Here is a 22,194-nt window from a genome sequence, read left to right as displayed (position 1 = left end):
GAAGCCGGTTGTTAAGTCTCTGGGCTTGATGGCTGACCCCCACTGGGGTGGTTTTTCCCCAGTGCACGGTGAAGTGGTGTGACCGGAGTTTGGGACGTGGTACTCATGCTTGAAGGCTTCAGAAAGTAAAAATGCACAAGAATTTAAAGGAACATACTTTTAGTGTGGTAAAACAGGGCATCAAGCTAATGCAACTCACTGTCAGTGGTGGACAGGAAGCCTATTGTTAAGTCTCTGGGCTAATGCAACTCACTGTCTTGCTGTGCATGCCATTTGTAATATGTGTGGTAATTTCTCCAAATGCTGTAGAAGTAAGAATAAAAAAGATGGGCTAAAAGAAGTAAAGAAGGTTGTATTTCAAGTAAACGCGAGGAAAGATTTAAACTCTGTCACACAGAGTAAAGATTGAGGGAGTTAAAATAGGGATGAAGTCTGATCCAAGTTCTTATCTCATTATGATTGTTAAGAACACTTTTGACATGTATTTAAATCATAAAGCAAGGGCGTGTAAAACTGACATATCCCCAGTGGGGGTATAGTGGAGTACCCATAAAAATGTTTGGATATTTCACAGCTTGCATTGAATTTGGAGGGAGGATGACAGCTGGGAAGGTGTGTATTGCAAGATGAGATGATGCCTTACTGAAGTGGCCACATCAACATTTACTGTGAGTCATGTTAAGTCCCAATGCTGTACCTGAAGTACAGGTACAAGAAATAGATGAAACCTTAAGTACTTTTGAGCAGAAATTTAAAGATCTATTCGGGGAAGAATAAAGTTGTCTTAAAGGGTACACATATCCCATAAATTAAAGGATGAAACGAGATCTGTAGTTGCAAAAGTGAGAAGACTACCTTTAACTGAACAAGTTGGAGAGCAGAAAGAAATAGAACGTTTGATTTCGATGAAAATTATTGAACCATGCCGAGGCAACTGAATAGTTGGCCCCCATTGCTGTGGCTAAAAAAGCCAATGACAAGATTTGATTGTGCATAGATTTACTAGCACTTATAGAGAGAAAGATTGTTGTGGATAGGTTCCCTCTAACCACTATTGATGAAATAATTTCCACGTTAGTATGTACTAAATTGTTCACAGCTTTAGATTTAGCATCTTCTTAACATCAAATTGAGCTAGATGAATATTCATAAAAATGTACTACATTTATCATACTTTTAGGAACTTTTACATTTTTAAGAATGCCGTTTGGGTTGGTCTCTGAGGCCTCTGTATTTCAAAGAGTTATGATGAATATACTTAAAGGAATTAAAGGGGTAAGATTATATTGAGATGATCAAGAGAAGCTTGATCATTGCCTGATTGACGTTGTAATCAGGAGAACCCGAACAAAGAGAGTTCATTCAGAGCCAATGTGAGCTGATATGCAGAAGAAGACCGATGATGAACAGCACGAGTCGTGGACCTAGAGCTCGATCAGGAACCATCAGAACTTGATGGCAGGAAAAAAAACTATTGAACAATGAAGCTGATGCCTATGTGCATTACCAGTGATAGGAGTCACTTTACCTTGTGACTTGAAAGACTTTGAGGAAAAACAAGTTGCACACATTCAAGCCCAACACTAGATGGCAGAAGTATGCAGAGCATGTGTATATACAGCTAAGCATGCCACAAACACATTATTCAAAAGATCAAGCATAGTGGTTCTGCAGCACCCAAACACCATAAAACAGTTATTCTAAAAATATTTTTTGTACCAGTGCTCCTGAAAATGAAAGTACTGCATTATACAAGTAACGTTTCCACCAAGTTTCTGTGTATCATGATCTCACCAAACCATTGGCTTCAGCAGGTCCCTAGGATCCCTTATTTAATATCAATGGCCCCCACAACCCTCCTCCTCAAGACCCAGCCTCACTTGCCCCTATGCTAGTGGACAAGGATCTGCTCACCAGATGGCAGCATCAGACATCATTCCGCTTTGACTCGTAAGGCAATGTAGTGTAAATCCCCATGAGTATTACCGGTGGTTGGTTCTATCAACAGAAAAGGGCTGCCCACAGCAAAGAGCTGTGGACAGTGGTTAGCAGTGGCAGCGGTACCTCGTAGAGATCAATACAAATAGTATTTACCCCGCTCAATGGTTCTAATTTTATTGACCTTGGAAGAATTTAACGCCTGATCCTGCCTTGTCAAATCTCACAAATATATCCTGAAAGTTACACAAAGATCTCTGTGGCTGAAGCCCAATCCATGGAGGTGTTTTACCCACTATTGCTTACCTATCCTTTTACCTTCAAAATAAAAGATTGTGTCTACTAAGTAAAGGTGCTTCCTTCACAGGTTGGAAGCCAGGAGAATGTACCATCATGGACCTTTGTGCTGTGACCACGGTTTGTCCCATGATGCTTGATTAATTAGCTTGTTTGCAGGTAACAAATAAATGGATCGTGGTTCTTGTTAGGTGGTAATTTAGTTAGCTGTTGACATGAAAACGTCTCTTTCCTGTTGTCTCAGTTTACAGCACAGAATGGCACAACATTGCTCTACATACCTGCAACGTACAAACTGTGGTGAATAACAATGGATGAAAGGTTCATGCATGATCCCACACCTGTCATCGTCGTTCAGTTACAGCACAGCCCATTCTACTTCTGTTGACATGTCTTTCCGTACTGTTTCAATAAGATACACAGTATGAGGGCTGATGATGCTGTAAGTTTATATATGAAGGAGGGGCTAACAATGTTCTTTTTATATCCCCTTTGCTCAAAAGCAGATGTCATTAAAGTAGTAACGACTGTGATGATGTTAGATTGACATGGGTTCTGTACATGGTGTTGAAGCATTCTGAATTAGAAGCAAATTTATCGAATTGCTTTCCTGTCACTGTTTAGTGTTTCATGCTGCATCCATGATGACCTTCCTGAAAAAGATGGCCATTCTTACTGATGGATCAGCACTATGGAACTCCACTGCTGTACATCATCAATAGCTCCATGTTTGTTAAAAGACTCCAGACCCGACATGTTGGTGATGTCCAGTGCCTCTTTCTTTTTTTTAATGGCACTGGGCCCATAATCTCCAAATTTCCTACTTAAATCATTCAATCTGTTTCTTGGGCACAATGCTAAAACAAAAGCATCGACAAATAAACCTCAAACAACAGTTTTATTTATAAAATATTTATTTTAGTTGCATATTTTAACTACAGCCTTTCAGTCTTTTCTTTGCTTTCTTACCACAATAAGCAGGGGGTGAACGGAAAACAATCTGGAGTTTTACAAAAATACACCAAATGCAGTCACCGGACCAGAGCAACAAATCACTTACAGGGAGATGGTTTCCATGGCACCTCTTGCTCGCTTGAAAATCTCTCAAAAGCATAAAGCATAGATCAAGAGAAAAGAGACTTTTTAAGAAAAAAACCTCCTTTGGTTAGGGTTTTTGTTTTCTTTACAGCTCTGTGGAAGTTGATTTTAAGTTTACTGTTGTATTCATGGAATAATTAAACTGTATATTGGTTGTTTGTATTTACATATAAATAGATTTCTCGCAAACAATCAAAATATAGTGTCCAACTACTAAAAACAAGGACTTGTAAATGGGTGGGCATATTTATCGTAGGAAACATTTTTTTTAAATGTCGATTTCTGCATATCAAAGATATTTGCAAGTAAATTACAGCATTATTTGAATGACAGCATAAAACTGTTAGCTTCTCGAATCGCCTGCTGATGTACTCTACAGTCGATAGAAACACTTGAATATTACACCAACCACACATGGCAACATTAAACTTAAGCATACTGATATCTCTTAAATCTGCCCCTATGTTTCTAGTGTGGTATTTCTCCTGGACAGACATGTATGTAAAATAGTAAGCCTATGGATATATATCTATGTATAATGATAAAACTAATATTTAGCATGGAAGCAATAGGAAAATAGGACAAACAGATTTCACATCTCTCTTCATTAAAAATGGAGTAGGTATCGAATCAGCTAGTAACTAGCGCATAAACCTCACAGCCACTCCAAAGTGGCGTTGCCACATGGCTTCAGAAGGTCGACCTACATCACATCTCATTGTAAGTTACTTACTGTGAACAAGCTAGGAGCCCAACGAGAACCGTGTGGAGATGATCAGCGTTCCATAGAGCCCTACGTTTTAATCAACTTTCTATCAAGGACAAGACAAGCCTCTCTTTTTCTTATGCGCCTTATAATTTACATGTGACAGGCATTCTAGGCAGTGACACCTCGAATATACAAAGGTAGATAGAACTTGTCTACCAGGAATGCAGAGTCAAAAATATTTCACAGAATTTGGTCCGATTCTCCTTACTTTACAAGACGCTCTGCAGTCCAGAATACCATTTCACTGCCACCACCTTTCATTCTGGCTAAATGTCACACCCAACTCATATCAGGGCCACCAGCCGGCACCGCACTATTGTGCCACTGACTAGAGGTATCCTTCCTGAATACCCTGCAGAAGCTCAAAAAGAAGGCTCATTACCCAGTCTCTGTACCTTACCAGTGACAGTATCTCCAAAGGGATTGACCCTCCCCCATCTGTTGCTACTGAGATGCATTTTGAGTATTTGAAGCATGCTGCAACATTGGCACACGTTTATATCACATCGACAAACCTACAGTACTTGGGAATTGCACATATGCTGCAACATAGGATGACAAACAGATACAATATAGTATGTCTCGATTTGTAGTATAAGAGCTCTTCTGCACTGCTATGGAGGATTTTAAAAAGGGTTCAAGGCTAATCTTCTCAAAAACTGCGCCCTTCACCAAGTGCTAGAGTGAGAAAAAAATATTAGAGCACTGGAACCTTTAGCAAGAACATTGTGTTACTTTGTTATTTCTGCATCTAACATTGGGATACAGTGGCAAACATTCATGATTCTCCCAACCACGACATGCCTATTGGCTAGCCAAGATGATCATAATTCTGGAAGTGAACTTGAGTACTGAGGTTTAACATTTTATTTACAAAAAACATGATTCTGTGCAAAATGGCCAAAGAATTTCACAAGAGAAATCTTGGTTGAAGGATCATCATGAGGTGGCCATTGCTTCCACTGCTTCTATCAGGTTAACTGCAAGAGTGTACTGCCCATGGTTAGCTGGTAAAAGCTCAATTACTCTATCCACCAGTTTAGCTGTTATCCCAATTGGCACTTGTGTGTTCTGAAGATCTTGGGGGTCCTGTAAAATGAAAAAAACCAAGAATTTAATAACAACACTTCATATTAAAATAGCTGTCGCATATTGGAAAGCCGAGCTTGTATGAAAAATAAAAAATAAAAGCCGCAGAAACCTTTGTGCACAAATACTTAGCTATTAACTGACATTAAGGAGGTTCAGGATCATCTTGCCCACATATTTCAAATAACAGTATTGTTCATATCTGCTTGCTCTAATAGCTGGGTTGTTGTAGCTCACAGCATAGCTTTGTTAAGTATTTGTGGAACGTTTATTTACAAGAGTTCGGTTGTGTTTTATGACTTGGGCTTGAGGGTTCCATGTCCAGGCAGTTACTCACTGGCTGGAGAAGGAGTATCAGGTCTTGGCCATCTCTGAGAATAAAACGTGTGTCTGCACCCCGTCCGCTGCATTTGATCGAAAAATGGATCCTGCATGCTTCACTTTCACCAGAACACTTAGGGGGTCAGCCGCGAATGACGGAAGCACCGCCAACAGGCTGGCGGTGCTTCCTAGCCCATTCTGACCGCGGCGGTAAAGCCGCGGTCAGAAAACCGGGGCCGGCGGTTTCCCGCCGGTTTACCCCCGGCTGGGCGAATCCGCCAGGGCAGCGCTGCAAGCAGCGCTGCCTTGGGGATTCTGACCCCCTTCCCGCCAGCCTGTTTCTGGCGGTTTTCACCGCCAGGAAGAGGCTGGCGGGAACGGGTGTCCTGGGGCCCCTGGGGGCCCCTGCACTGCCCATGCCACTGGCATGGGCAGTGCAGGGGTCCCCTAACAGGGCCCAGGGCGGCTTTTCACTGTCTGCCTAGCAGACAGTGAAAAGCACGATGGGTGCAACTGCACCCGTCGCACCGCCGCAACACCGCCGGCTCCATTCGGAGCCGGCTCCTGTATTGCGTCCGACATTCCCGCTGGGCCGGCGGGTGCTAACTTGCTTAGCGCCCGCCGGCCCAGCGGGAATGTCAGAATGCGGTAAGCAGTATTTTGGCCGTGTGGCGGCCAAATGGCGCTTCCCGCCTGGCGGGCGGCAACCGCCGCCCGCCAGAGTTAGAATGAGGGCCTTAGTCCTAAATGTTCCAACTTTATGCAATGAACTGCAGCCTCCGCTTGAGTGGAAGTGAAATTAGAGGGACAGGATCTAGAGACTACTGACCATGGGTAAGCCACTATTAACCAGCCCCCTAAGAAAAGTTGTCAGCTTCTGCAGAACACTGGGACCTAAGAAAGTACGAAACGCATAAAGCAGAAATTTCTCTCCAATTGTAGACGGATGGCACCTCAAAAGGAATCCTTGCCTTTGCCCGGCCAGTATCCATAACATGCAGTGCTTAATTTGAGCCGGTGGTTGCAGGTCGGGCCAGTTGCGTAATAAAACCTGAGGGGGCCCCCCTGCAAAGTACATGGAGGGGCCCCCTCCAAACTCACTCTGGAGTTCTCAGGCCAGGGGACTCTGCTGAGGGGGGGCCTCTTGGAGCTCGCACCACTGACGCTGTGGGGCCTTTGCCATATGACTGACTCAGAGCAACAGAGAAAAAAAACCAAAAAAGTGGGAAAAGAGGAACAGAAAGACTGAAAAACAATGACAAATGGAAAACGCAGGGATGAAAATGAGCATGCAGGAGTGAGACAAAGAGGCAGATAGTATCCAGTGATTAATTAACAGGCATACAGTGGAATCAATGATACGCATCCTTGGTATTCAGCACCCCCAATATTTGTAGGGCCGGTCCTGAGCTTCTAAGAAAAACTTTGGTTCCTGGCACTTATTCTTTTACAAATCAAGCACTGAAAAGGCAACAAATTAATCACTGGAAAGGCAACTTCTGATAAAAGAAAAAAATTATGTACTTTGTGAATTAATCACTTAACCCAATCCCAGGTAGAAGTCATGATAATTCGCTACTTTGAAAGAAAATAATGTTTTCATTTTCGCTGAACTAGTTAGGTGACGACCTAAGATCTATTTGGGCATCATTTCATGTAATTACGGCATTCAGCAGCCCTGACCACGGACAGCACAAACTTTGCAATGGCCAGTAGGACAGGAATGTGTTCAAAATAAAAGAAGGTACATGCGTGTGAACTGTGCGAATCACCGAAAAGGCTGCAACCCAAACAAGTTGCTAAACACTCAGACTCAAGCCAGTGCAAAGGGGAAAGCCTGGGAGTCGTGTGCTCATTCCGGTTCTGGTGCAGCACCAACCATGCTGAACTGAAGTATTGTCAAGGTGTGGAGCCTAAGGTGACCACCTGGCATTAAGACAAATTCTGGACAGGACTGTAAATAGTTCAGGACAAAGGGTCAAAATTCAGGACAAAAATTCAAGAACACACACACAAACACACACACACGAGAGGCCATACCTCACTATGTTATCAGTGCATTTATTTATTCTTTTTTTAACCTAGCACTATTTATTCACTGTGGCCTTTTTGTGATTGCCTCCTGGTATGCTACACTCAGGTGTTACATTACCTCCTTGTTCAGTAGTAAATTAATGCCCTTCAGTACTGCGGCAAGGACATCACCCGTACCCAAATCTACCCAATATTTCTTGAAGAGAAAGTAACAGCAACATTTTGATTATGTTTCTGAACATTTTAAAACCCAAGGCAAACAGTTTGGGAAACATTAAGGTAATTAACCTTATACTAGTTTAAACAAATTGAACAAAAACATCTGGCTTACCCCACCCACCCATGGACTTTCAACCTAAAAAAAATAATTAAAGAGGCGGGGCAGGTGGTGTGGGCGACAGTCTCGCACCTAATGTCAGGATGTGAGGTACCCACAACTTGCCTGTAGTCTCACAGCACTAGAGTGGTGTATGTCTGGGACGCTACAGTTATCTCAGAAATGGGAGCCCAGACTACCAATCAAAGATAATAAAAGAGGAGGATGAAATTGAGATCAAATGGGAGATCCACAACAAGTGATTCAAAGGGTTGTTGTTAAAAACCGGATTAATAAGGAAGAGAAGAACAAGGTGGGACAGTTTCTAAAATCAGACAAGATGGGTCCACCAAGACTATCAGAAGGTATTGGGTACTTGGGGAGTTTTCTCTGAAACACAGGAGAGAAACAGAAGAGGCACAGTCAAGTGGTTCAACAAGCAACACTGATCCACCTTGGCAAACTCTTCTGGTGCAATGGTCCGCTGTTAATGCTTGTGAAGGGTGAGCAGGTGCCAGACCCCTTGCAAGGTTGCCCGCTTTGTTCATGTTTTTAAAAGGTTTTGAAATTGAGCAAAAGCCAAACTAGTGATCTGGGTTATCCCTAAATGAGAAGTACACATAGAATGTTCAAAATATTTGGGATGTAAATTGCACAAACAAAATGTAAACATTTTAGAATGTATTTAGTGTTTCTTCAACATATGGCACTATTTTCCCCTTCATATACAATTAGATCTCAGATTGAAATGGGAACCAATTACCTTTTGATACCTAGTGATTAATATCTACCATCCTCCCACTGATTTGCATGATGGAAATCTCGGCAGAGCGTCACGGTCCCTTCAAGCCCAGTTTGCTTTTTGGTCTTCTCTTCTGCTTTCTGTAGTGGGCCACGTGGCACTGGTGAAGATGGTGTGCTACCCCAATGATAGTATTATTTTGCAAACCTTCCCCTGCCCATCCTTCATTCCTTCTTCAGACTTTCCACACATCTGATTTAGTCGCTGCAGCACTGTCGGGTAGTTCTTTCCCCTCTAAAGTTACCAGTGACTGCGGGTGGATTAGGTCTTCTGGACTAAGAATGCTATTATTCAGCTGCACGGGTCCAATGGGTGGCTCGCTAGCTTTCTGCCCACCTCCCTGCATGAGACGGGGTTTACCAGTAAATACTTTGAAGGAAGGCTTAATGCACTGCTCATTGTTTCCTACTGATCATTCTACGGATCAACACCTGGGGTCATCATGCACAGCTTTCTCTTGCCTTCCTAGAACCTGTAAACTCACTGACATGAAGAAACCCTATGCTCCTGCACTACCTTTGCTAAGCCTTCCCACTCGCACAGGACGGCTGTGCTCAGAGCAACTCCATTGATGGCATGCTGCAGGTATCTTAAAATTGGGGGATTTGTTTCTGGACGGCGAGCTACTAAATTTCCAAACCCTTGTGGCAGACTGCCATCTTCACCCCGGTCAACTCCTTACTTACAACCACCTTAAATAATCATTAAATGCCCTATTTCATGTCTGCCACCTAGCACTAACCCTACAAGAGGTGTGCCAGAAGCTCTACACCATAGGAACTGGTGGCAAACTGATAGAATGGGTGTACAGACCTTTCCTGCAACATGGAAACCACTCCAGGTCTTCTCGTCATACTCCCTGGGTGATTGATGTGACCAAACCCCAGCAAGATATGGACTGGACTAAAATACTGGACTTTCCCCACACAGTATCCCACGGCTGTCACTTTAAGTATATTCATAGTGCTTCCTTGTGAATACATTCCGCCGTTGCTTGCCATTGGCCTTGTGGTTTGTAACTCACATTTTGTTGCTTTCAATTTGCTGGCTTTATTTGTTTTAGGCTATGCAGCTTGAGTTCGTCCCTTCCTTTGCCAAAACCTTATTTACAGTATTCTTCAGAGTGCTCCCTTTCTGTAAATAGGCCTGTAAATCTTGTTCTTAGCTCATAACATTTGCTGTTCATTCAAAGAACAAAGTCAAATGTCAGGCTCTGTCTTAGGTGGGAACTTAGTGTTTACTTTTCTTTCTTTGACTTCAAAGTGAGAGGATTTATGCGACAATCTTGCTGGATACTGGGGTTAGGAAACAGTGTTTTCTATCACATGACAACATTTAAATAAAATTCAGAATATATCAGAACTAGGAGGACAAATGAAGCACATTTTTGTCAATTCTGAACTGTGCTGGAAACAAATACCTTTATATGATTAAAACAAATCATTGCGTTAGGTGAGGCAATTTCCACACTTCATCATCTGTACACACTATAGTTTGATTTGAAAAACTGTATATCAGTGCAAACGTAATGGTCAATTCAATCAAAAATGTGTTGTCTGTAATGGCAGTGTGTTACCACACCATGCATACTCCAATCGACTCTGCTCTGCACCACTCCACGCCACTGCACCCTACTCTGTATCACTCCACTTTACGCCTCGCCATGCCACTCTTCTCCATTCTGACCACTCCACATTGTGCCACTGCACTCTATGCTACTTCACACTATGCCTCTCTACTCCGTACCACTGTACTCTATGCCAATGCACTTTACGCCTCTCTACACCACTCTGCTCTGCTCCTCTGCACGCTATACCACTCCAGTGTAGGCAACACCAATCTAGTCCGCACAACTCCACTCTATGCCACTCTGCAACACTGCATTGTACGCCACTGCACTCTAAGCTAATACACACTTTGCTAGAGCACTTTACTCTGCAACACTCAACTCTATACCCCTGCACTCTACGTCAATACACTGTACGTCACTCTAATCTACTCTGCACCTCTGCATTCTACACCACTTTACTCTATGCCACTCTATGGAACGCCACTCTACCCTGCACCTCTCCACTCCAAGCCAATTCACTCTATTGTGAAATAATATACTTTATGCGACTGCACTACGTGCCACTGCATTCTACGCTGCACCGCTCCACTCTATGCAACTACACACTACTCTGAAACAATCTATTCTACGCCACTGCACTCTATGCCACCCTGACCACTGCACTTTAGTTCAATGCACTACATGACTGCATGCTGACACTCTACTCTGAAACACTGCACTGGCCACCATTGTACTCTACACCACTCTACTCTGTACTACTACACTCTGCACCAATACACTCTATCCCACTCTACTCTACCCCATGCCACTCTATGCCACTGCACTCAACACCAGTGCACTCTAAAAAACTGTACTGCACACCACTGCACTGTACTCTGCACCACTGGGCTCTACGCCACTGCTCCTATGCCACTCTACTCCACACCACTATGCCACTAACTTTTAGCCATGCTGAACAGCAGTCACTCTGGTGTATAACATGGCTAATGACTAAAACACATTAGCAAAGCCAATAACTCTTGCGTAGACGAGACCTATTGGCTTTGCCAATGTTTGTTAATACTATGAGGTACTGAGGTTCCTGAAGAACTGTGAATGTGTAAGTCCTTATTTTAAACATGCATTAGACACCTCATACAGAGTAGTAAGCACTATAGAAATACAATTACATCATAATATAGGCTGCTACAAAATGCGCAAATACATTTTGGTTAAATAAAAAAAAGTGCTTCTCAAATAACGATTTGAATAATATACAGTTTATACCTAGTACTAACATTTTTTATAACACTCCATTAAAACCACACACTCCACACCCCTCCTTGGAACACAACTACAGTACCTCTCTAAAAGAAAATATCTTTACCATCCGAAAGCTTCAAGTTACTCCTTTGGATAAAGTCAATGCAGGTTTTCAAGCCCCTTTGCATTTGCAGATTTACCAGCTTTGCATTTATTTAGGGAAGGAGATACCCTGGCAAGAAGGTCTGGATTCTATCTGTCTGACCCTCTGTTTTCTATCTGTCTGACCCTCCCTCCCTCAGAGCACAAGAGACTCCCTTCCTTTCAATCCAGCTGGGGAAACTAATCTGCCCGTAATTTCGCCCTGCCATCCGTTGTCCTTTAGGTGAAAGCCTAAAATTACAGACAAATTCCGTCCGTTAAACCTTTCATCACGGAAAACGGATGGCAGGGCGCAATTACAGGTAGTTCGTGAAATTTACAGAAAGGTGGTCACCCTAGTGGAGCCTTCGAAAGAAGTGATTCTGTACGGCAGGGAGATTATAACGTCCTTGTCTCCTCAAGCCAAGGCTGTCTGACCTTTATAATATCCCGTAAGTAAAAGGCATAATCTCCTTTGTAAGTAAGAAAAAAGGAAGATTCCAGTTTTAGTAAGGGGCAGCTCCTCCATAAGGGTGGAGGAGCATCACCGACCCCCCACCCCCACCCCACCCCACCACCCAACCAGCATCAACTGCTGCAAATCCTTTCACAAGGAAAGGATAATAAACTGTGTTTGTTATCCTTTCCTTGTGAAAGGGGCGGGGCATTCGGGGTGATGAGTGGAGTGCACTGTGCACTCGCCTCAGAGCGCATGTGTTTGGCCAGCCATCTCAGGTGGGCGAAACACACATGCGCACAGGGCTCTATCCAGCCCAGCAACACAGGCTCCCAGTCTGCGCTTTGAGCTGTGTCAGGATTGGCAGCAGGGCATGCTGGGAGCTTGTGCCTGCGTGCAGCAGAGGAGTGGCACAGAGGAGGTAAGATTTTTATTTTTTATTTTTTTTAAATGTTTTTAATCCCACTACCGCCCCCGCGCACTCTGCCACGCCCCCAGGAATCATTGTTAGCTGCAACTGGTTTTAGTTGCCCTTTTTATTTCAGTGTGAGTCTAAAATAAATATATATGGATGCCCCAGCCCCAGACAGCGTGTCCTAGACAAGAAACATGACAATCATGCCTCGCCAAGGGTCTCACAGTGAAAGAAGACCCACACAATTGTCTCTGCAGCACCACATTCTATACTACGAACCATCGCCAGGCAGTAATAGCTATGAATGGCTTTTATGGTATCCACAGAAAGCGGCAAGTGGTGCGAATACATGAAATTTTACACGTTCACTTCAGCCTAAAATCGGTTTCTTCCATTTAACAATTTTGTAAAATTGTTTGTCCATCCGTAAGGGTTGTGAACCATCTGTGGATATTTTTTGCCAGCCTCATCCAGAGACACCCTGGTCTTATGGAGCTCCTTTCTGGTCTTATGGAGCCTTCCTCTGGCTCAGCGAGACCCCCTGGACTCGAGCTACAACTCACTGGCAAGGCAAAAACTGGTCTTTTGCTGCTTGCCACTTCAGGCTGCACTGTTCCTACTGCAGCAAGTTCTTCATATTACTGATCTCCATTTAAAGTGATATAGCAGACAAAAAAAACACAAGATGCTCTGCCATGCAGCCCCTTGCTGAGATTAATTCAAGCATTCCACCTGTCGCTTTTCTTGATTTTTGGAGATGCTTCAAGTACGACTGTTATGCCCAGGCATCGGTCCTATCCTCACTGGACTGAAGCTGCACCTCGCTGACTAGACCTAAAATGCTGACACTAGTCTGTGGTTGCTTGTGTTCCCATTCTGAGTGGTCAGGCGTTGCCAGTTAAGGTGGGACTGTTCTTAATGGGGCAGGACCACGTTTTTTTTCATTGCAACCTTGTGTAAATTACCAATGTTTGAGATTAAAGAAAGGTGTCCATATAACACTTTTTTGTTGTTCTTCCAGAGCAGAGGTGCTGAAGTGAGGTGTAAGCCAGTGGTCCTAGATGCAGAGTAGCAGCCCTAGAGACTGAGACTGCAGCCAGCTGGAGTTTGGAGCACAGACAGTAAAGGAGGACTGGAACTCGGAGCATCATCAGTGGCATGTGATGAGGAGACGCTTCAGGATGTGGCATGAGGCAGTATTTGAGGGTGCTGGGTCGATAATCCAGACTTTACTGCAACCTGAATCCTGACATAGACCAAAGTAGTATGTTCTAGGTACAGGCCAGGTAGATGCCTTCCAATGGCAGACTGCATCCTTCCAGGGGGCTAAGTGACATCTGGCTGATATGGCATCCTTGAAACCTCAATACACAGTCTACTTCCTTGTACTCAGGTCCTTCTTCCGTCTGACATTCTTTTGTACTGGTACCTGATGTACATATGTCAGGACCACATATGCTTGCACAAGGCCTGTCGGATTAATAAGTGTTTGGGGATCACTCTGGGCCTATGCACCAGTTAGCAATGGAAGTCACGATATGAAGCCTAGCTTTGTTAAACACTACAACTAAATGAACACATGAAGAAAACGTCCCATTCTCTCCCCGCACCCACATAAAGTGCCAAATGTGGACAGCACAAGACTCACCCTCAGTGTAACACATAAATTCAGGGTGCACCCTATTTCCCAACATTAGCAGCAAAATGAACATAAAAGGTTTACAACACTGTCGTGTTGCACTGCGGCCGAAGCAGCACTAGTAAGACATAATGCCAACTGCGAGAACTCCCTGACAGGATAAACGTGACCAGCAGCACTACAGTACTGCCTTTGCATTCATCCGCACTCACTCCCGCACATCCACTCTGCACAGTTGTGTAGTGCCATGGATATCAGTCGGCGCATGCACACACTTGCATGCACTTGCTCGGGGTACCCTAATGCGTGCCCTGATATCTGGACAGTGGATGCCACTTTGTTTGCAAGCTCCCTGGGTCCCAAACTACTCTTCACCCACCATTCAGATTTGGCTATCCTGCCCCTCCATGAATCAGAGATTACATCAAACTTTTCCCTGGTTACTGGGCGGCTCGCAGCTAAGTCACAATTCTCAGGGTTCTGGGGTCAAGGTGGAGGAAAGGAAAGACAACAGCTGGTAAACAATTAAGAAGGAGATGTTAGGGCTCCCCGCTGGAGGTTCACTCAGAGGTCTGCAAAACCCAGGTGGAGGGTCACTGGGGCCACGGTTACACAAAGAGGTGCCCAGCCCTGCCAGACAGTTCGATGTCACCAAATAGTTACCAATTTCAGCACCTCTGGAAAGGAGAGACCCTTGCTGACTTGAGTCGCCCTAGACACTTCCAGTTTGCACACAACAGGTTAGTAGGCCTGCACATCCTGTACCAGAAGATGCCACGTCTGGGACACGAAGACTCAAGTGACCCCAGACAGTTACGATCCCACGTGAAAAGTGCTCAGTGCTGTACCCAGCAGCATCATACGAGGCACCAGAACCTTATCAGCACTTAGAAGTTTCCACTTCCTAGAAGTGGCATTTCTAGAGCATTGATGACAAAACCACCTTTACTATCAGAAGGTGTCTGTCATTCTGAATTCAACTATACTAAACATTATGAGGCTTCTCCCCTGCAATCCACTATTGCAACCAGACTTTATAAGACTCATTCTTCCATGTTACCTTATGAGCAGAGCAGCTCTCATAAGTAGTGCGAACACGCATGGGTATTTGGCACTCCCTAGGGCACATATGCTCTGGCACACACCCATGCCTGAAGGGGCATGTTTGGACATTTTCATTAAAGCCACCACAAAGGTGCAAGTGCACCAATATTGGCCTGTTCTATCAGGCTCCGTTCCTAACTTAGACTACCCGTGCACACCCTAGCAAGTAATGCCAGCTTCAGTACCTATATAGGAACACCCCCAGGGTGCAAGTTGCACACCCAGGTGAGTTGTGCCAGTCTCATTTAAGCATATGTTGCCCTGGTGCAAGTAGGCATCTTGACAGCAGCTATGCCAAGCTCCCCACATGTATTAACTCAGGTGCACCTGGGCACGCAGAAGCCCCCGGCTTATTACATGATACAGCGCCCCTTGACATGGGTGCTCCTATGGGCCCCCATTGTGTAAGTGTGCACTCACTGGCCTGGTATGCCAGGTTCAGTACCTCTGAAGGCCCCATTGCCTCTGTGCACACCCTGGGCCCAGCCGTGGCGGGACCCACACATGCTGGCCAGTGCCAACTCTCCTCCAGGAGAAGACATGCAGGCCCACACAGGGGGGAGAGTGCCCATGGCCCAGAGCCACTAGTAGAGGACTGCCCCACTTATGGACATGTCCAATCCCTCCTTTAGTACTCTCCTGCCCAGACAGGGTGCACCTATGTATCCCCACCCTGCCCTCTGCCTACCATGAGCCCCTCCGTCGGGGCCTTCCAGGGAAGGCTTAAGGCAGCTCAGAGTTGGTCCCTGCATCGGGACTGCTATCCTGAACGCAGGCGTGCCAGCACCCCTGCAGACCTCTTCCATAGTCCTAGGACATGGTTAACAGGGTCACCTAGGTGGTGGCACAACAGTGCACGTCCCCCTAGTTACTAGGGGCGTAAATGCCCTGCATATGTGGTACCTGTTTTGCGGGGCCCTACTGGGTACAGTACCTCATCCATGTCCAGTACCTCATCCATGTCCCGCCCCGCCCCTTCCTATCATAGGTTGGATGGGCGTGCCCACTTGTTCACTGCCTGGCAGTGGGGAAGTGCCCAGAACCCTAAGGGGAGAAAACTGGGAGAAAAAAGCAAAACGTTTCAGTGAAATTCCCTCAGCAGACCCATGTCCAACAGGAATCTTGCCAACAAACGTGTAACAGTGTTAATCTGCAAGAAAACATAGGGGGTTATTCCAACTTTGGAGGAGTGTTAATCTGTCCCAAAAGTGACGGTAAAGTGACGGATATACCACCAGCTGTATTACGAGTTCCATAGGATATAATGGACTCGTAATACGGCTGGTGGTAAATCCGTCACTTTTCCGTCACTTTTGGGACGGATTAACACCTCCTCCAAAGTTGGAATAACCCCCATAGTGTCTGTACAATGCTGGCTCTCTCTGCAGCTTAAAGACAAATCTATCTGGAAAGAGTTTGCTTGTGAAGAGATCTGCCTAGCTTGATATACTCACAAGCAATGAACACACAATTAAACACCATGTATTACTTGTCCAACTAATGTAAAGGCTAACTGACCTCAAGCCCAACCTAAACAGTTGCTGTTCTCCTTAAAAAGATTAGATACAGGTTAATAAGAAGACACTTTGAATGTAGCAATATTCTTATTAACTGCTAGGGAAAGAAGAGGACAAAGCCTTAAATTCACAAACTCTCTTAGCAGAAGGGATGGCTAAAAGAAAATAAATCTTACATGACAACAATCTCAAGGCTCAAGCATGAAGGGATTCAAAAGGAGGACGAATCAAGAACGTCAGCACTAAATTTGAATCCCTTTCCAGCACTATGAAAGTAGTGGAGGGGAATCTGTTTTGTAAACCTTTCTAAAATCTAACAAGCAAAGGCAACTTAAATAAATAACTTTTGGCTGGCGAAATAAATGTTCTTCCACTGTACCAATATTAAAGCCCATTTTTTGATGTAGAAGCTATCATTTTAAGAATCTGGCTCGATAGAATTGGAGTGCCACAAAGTGTAAAAATCCTCCATCTAATGCAAAATACAGTTTTGGTTGGAAGATGCCTTATGCCAGCAAAACATTCAACACTTCTTCAGATACAGAGGACGCTGTCAGATTTAATGTCTCCAAGTTGGAATGAAAAAAAACTTACCCCATTCCCCCCAGAGAGGACTACTTTCAGCTGAAGCCAAAATGGGCATCTGCTATTGAGGTTCAATTAATCCGGATGCTACTTCCTCCTGGCACAATCTAGTGCGATGAGAAGAATGTGTGCCTTGTAATGACAAGGCATCTGCACCACTCTTGAAATCAGAGGACATTACAGACAAGAGTACTGGATTGGCAATTTCCTCTCTAGCATTAGTGCATTTCCCATTGTCTACCCTATCTGAAACTCCACGAAGAAAAATTGCCTGCACTTACTCTTTATGGCAAAATGATTTACATACTGAGTAGTCCAAAAATAAAAAAGGTCTACCACCATCTAGAGAAGCTTCCACACGTGATCGCCGCAAACCATTCTACTCAAGGAATCGTCATCAGATTCTGTCTCCCTGCCAGATAAGCTGATGACAGCTCACTTCTCGTGCCTACAACCTATTCCTAAATCTGAATCAGGTAGTTTTCCGGGCAGCCCGCACTGCTGACATATCCCTTGAAGAAAAAGGTCTGTCAGGCATTTCAGAATTCAAGATAGCGAGCCCTGGATCTGAATTGGAAGGCACGGAAAGAAAGTAATTGACATCAGCACACAAAGGTGAGTTATGTAGGGCACCCTGACATCACATCCAAAGCATGACAGACCCAACAGAACTGCTCACGCCCACCTACCATAGCATGAGGGAATAGCTGATGAAAATCTCCAGATTCGGTCTGGTGCCTAGATATATTCATAAGGTGAGGAATCTGTGTTTTGACGTAGCCATCAGAAATTGATTCCACTGACATTTTAATCCCGCAGGGGAAGCATCTTGAGTCCCACCTAAGGATTCATCCCTATCAGATGCAACACCAAACTGCCTGTCTGCTGATCGGACCGGTGACAACTTGCCAGAGGTATAAACTCGGAGAAGGGTTGTGTCGAAAAGTGTGCCCATTGAACTGAATACACTGAGAGAGAATCAGATGAGACTTCTTTACTCTTTTCTTTAGGCAACAGGTTGTCCCCTCAGTGTCCTTATCTTGATCACCAAAGCCTTGGGCCAGATGATTTGAAAATCCAAGGTGGTCAAGAGTCTGATCCAAACAGATCGCCCATTCTCCTGAAACACTCCTGCCTGAACTTCTGAATATCAGAACTCTGTTTACGTAAAAAAATGAGGCTGTCTACATCTGCAGGCACCAACTGCAACGACAACCGGCCGCGTGGGTCCTCTCTATTCTGCAACTCTGTGTGGATTCTGCAACACAGTTGGTGGTCTTGAGTGGTCCCCTGGTCCCCTCTAACAGCTGTCCAACTTTGGAGGCTGTGAGTCTTTGCCTCTCCTTGCAGGACAGTACCCCTATGCACAACGACTCTTGCTGCTACCAAAGATGTTGGCTATTCTTCCAAGGGATCTTCAGGCACCTTGTAGCCCCGGCTTCCACTCTTCTCTGTAACGCATAGTATCCTGCCTGCTGCTCCAGCGACGTGGAAGTCCTTTCCAGGTGTGCTGAGTGGACCTCACTGCGACTCCTGTGCCTGTTGCCTGTGGGGGCTGCATCCTCGACTTCTGCTGAGGGTTGCCAGGCACTCCCCTCTTTGGGTTGAGTCCCCTCGGACCTTCCTGGTCCCCGGCAGTTCTGCCACTCTTTTTCTGCAACTACTGCCTTTGCCAAGGCTTGTTAGATTGATCCCACAGTCAGGTGAGAATGAAGTGTAAGTAAGTATCAGTAAAGAGATGTCCATGAATAAGAAATTATAAGATGGAACTGCAATGGCCACAGGTGTCCAGGGAGGTGGGCGGGCACATGCTACAAACAGATGCTTGACCGATAGGTAAAATATTCTGTTCGAGAAATGTTGTAGTCATCCCCCAACAGGTGTTAAATGGTCACGGGAATGAGAAGTGAGTCACTACTTGGATGTGGAGAGTGCGATTCGAGTGGAGGCACCCTTTCCACGTCCCTTGGAATTGTTTCCTCTATATGTGCATCTATAATATCCCCTTGAAGGGGAAGTCTGATGTTGCCTATAGGAGGAGGTAGAGGCATCTGACGGTATAGTTTTGGTGCCCAGTTTGTATGTGGGATGCTGAAAGGAGCCACAAGGAGTGGGGGTTTGGAGCATCCCTTTTGATTTAGCCACCTCTATATACTTTTTCATCTTTTCCAATATTTGATCCACCTGGGGACCAAACAGATGTTCCTTGTCGAATGGGACAGTCAACAGTATTCGCTGCACCTATGGCATAAAGCCAAATATGTGTAGCCAAGCGTGTCTACGCAGCAGCACACTAGTATTGATGCTCCTGGCAACTGTTTCTGCCGAGTCAAGTGCACACCTGACTGAATTATTTGATATCAATCTCCCTCCTGGACAAAATATCAAGACCCATTTTCTTGTACCCCTCAGGGAGGTGTTGGAGGAGTTCCTCGATTCTATCCTAATGTGCCCTGTCACAGCTTGTCAAAAAACTTTGGGTGTTGGGAATTTGCCTATGACTGGGGACTTGTGCTGCCGCACTCCTTCCTGAAATGCCAATGAGTTTGTACTATATAACAGGGGGAGCAGCATCTGCTGTGGTCTTGGGAATTGGCCCTCTTATCAGCATTCAATACCACCAGTGAGTCTGTGGGGAGTTGGCCTTGCTTTATACTTTTTATTGAACCGTTGTTTAATGATGCATGCCTGCACTGGGTCTCTAAAAATATAATCTGAGTGGTGGAGCATCCCCTTCAACATATGAAGTTATGGACATGTCCTAGTGGTGCTGGAGTGTTTCGTAGAGAAAATAATCTTCAATGGGCTCCTTGTGTAAAGGTACCTGGTGATATGCTGCCGCCCTATTGATCCGTTCTTGAAAATATGTTGCATCATCAGGAGGCGATAGCTTAGCTGGGTAGAGGTCTGGGCAAGTATCATCCGGGGGATCAATTTCATAGCTGTCCCAAGGATCTGTGGGATGCTGAACTGCATCATCTTATGCCCCATGATCCCTAGTGTATGACTGTGGGGAGGCCTGTGGTATAATGCCCCCTAAATCACTATGTGAGTAGTATGATGAAGGGAGTGAATGAGGTGGTGGAGAAGCAGGCAGAGGAGGCTGCAGAGGGCTGTTTGCTATGGTCTTCTTCTTCCGGCTAGGAGGCACTGGTAAGTCTATAGCCCCCTTCAAAGGAGAGTTGGAACTTTGATGGTAGAGGCGTCAGATGCACTGCTTTCGCTAAAATCCCACCAGTGAGAAGCTGTATATGCAGTTTCTTCATGTTGGGATTGAATCTCTCCTGCATGGTTTGGAGGATGAGTTCTGGAGCCAATGTCGGTGCTGGTATGGAGGGTTTCAGTGCGAAATAGATTTCAGTTTTGGTGCTGAGGTACTCGTAGCCGAAGTGGTCGAGGCCGGGGTGCTTGATGCGGATGAGGTAGATGGTCGGTTCAGCAATGAGGGAGGTTTTGGCTTTGCTTTTGGTTCCGAGCTTGAGGCCGGGCCTTCCTTAGCAGGTGGTCAGTGCATACCATAACCTGTTGGCAGTGGTGGCCCATGAGCCATAGTTTAGGTCCGAACAGAGTGTCTCTAGGTCAGGGGTACTCACTGTATGCTGTCCCGGAGGAAGTTCCTGCGCATCTGTAGACATATCACAAGGTTGGAGTTGGAGCCGGAGTCCTGGATGGAAAAGGCCTCTTCCTCAGCTGCCGAGGACTTGTGTAGTTCTTCCTCTTCGTCTTTGACATCTTGTTGGCCTAAGATGTCGAGCGTCTCTTCAGTATATTTACGTTTCATCTCTCTGTGATGCGCCTGACGATCCCGCAAAGTTTTCTTCGATTGAAACAATCAATAGGCCTCACAGTACCCTTCCTTATGATCAGGAAACAGGCACAGGTTGCTAACCTAATGGAGGTCGGTCCACAGGTATTTCTCATGGTAGCTGGGACAGAAGCAAAATGGAGTCCGTTCCATTAGCAGCGCATAGGTGGTCGGAACCAATGAGGTGAGAATAGGCCTGAAGGCTGAGAGCGGAGCACGCTGAATCAACGGGCAATGGTTTTCTCCTTTTTTCAATGCATGACAATGGAATGAATTCGAAAACAATATCAACGGGTATAGAGACTAAAACAGTTTTGAACTGGAGTGCCGAAGAACACATCTGAACCTGATGGCAGAAAGAAAACAATTTAACAATGGAGCTGATGCCTATGCACATTATCACTGAGAGGAGAAGTCACTTTGCCTCTTGATTCGAAAGATTTCTTCAAAGAAAAACAACTTGCACACTTTCGGACCGAACACTAGATGGCAGGAGAATGCACAGCACATGTATCTTCAGCCACACATGCTTCTAACATCAAGTTACTTAGGACTTGGCACAGAAACTGCCAGCGCGCCTAAATATTTTTAGTTTACCGCTAAACATGGGAAATTATAGTGTCCCAGTCCCTCTTATGATTTCAGAGCTTTGAGACTGTCAGGTAACTCCGTCACTTTTAAGTCTCACTTCAGAGTACGCTTTGCCAGGGCTGAATAATTCATGTGTATTCATTTTCTGTGTTAAACGCTGTGGACACTTGATCTAAGTGCAGATTCCTCACCTTACAATTCTCCTCAGGCATCAGCCTGAATCTGGAAAACTTTCACCAATAATGCTCCAGCGTACTACTGGATAGTGCTGTGTGGTTCCATGGTGACACTGTTCCACCCTGGTAGTGACAGAGCACTGCCACACATAAGAGCTCACTTGCGTGCTAATGTGATTTTCTTGCTTGTATCTCTGCACGCCCTTACTCCCGGAGCCTTTATGTGTGGTAGTACTAGTAAGCGGATTCCTAACTTGGGACCTTCTTAGATGCAAAAAGAGGCAACTC

The 22,194-nt window shown here is 45.0% G+C and overlaps 1 protein-coding gene across 3 annotated transcripts in view; it reads right to left on the bottom strand.

Annotated features, from left to right (window-relative positions):
- Nucleotides 1–3,131: 3,131 nt before the first annotated feature.
- The window catches only part of RAB3GAP2 (RAB3 GTPase activating non-catalytic protein subunit 2), a 695,385-nt gene continuing 676,322 nt past the window's right edge, over nt 3,132–22,194 (bottom strand). For all 3 annotated transcript variants that reach the window (XM_069233869.1, XM_069233867.1, XM_069233868.1), the window contains one exon: nt 3,132–5,191. In XM_069233869.1, coding sequence (XP_069089970.1) covers nt 5,042–5,191 — 150 coding nt within the window. In that variant the 3' untranslated portion in view covers nt 3,132–5,041. The remainder of the gene's footprint in view (nt 5,192–22,194) is intronic.

The sequence above is a fragment of the Pleurodeles waltl genome, chromosome 5 (genome assembly GCF_031143425.1).
Source record: "Pleurodeles waltl isolate 20211129_DDA chromosome 5, aPleWal1.hap1.20221129, whole genome shotgun sequence".
NCBI lineage: Eukaryota > Metazoa > Chordata > Amphibia > Caudata > Salamandridae > Pleurodeles > Pleurodeles waltl.
The sequence above is the reverse complement of the archived record's forward strand: the minus strand, read 5'-3'. Positions and strand labels throughout refer to the sequence as shown.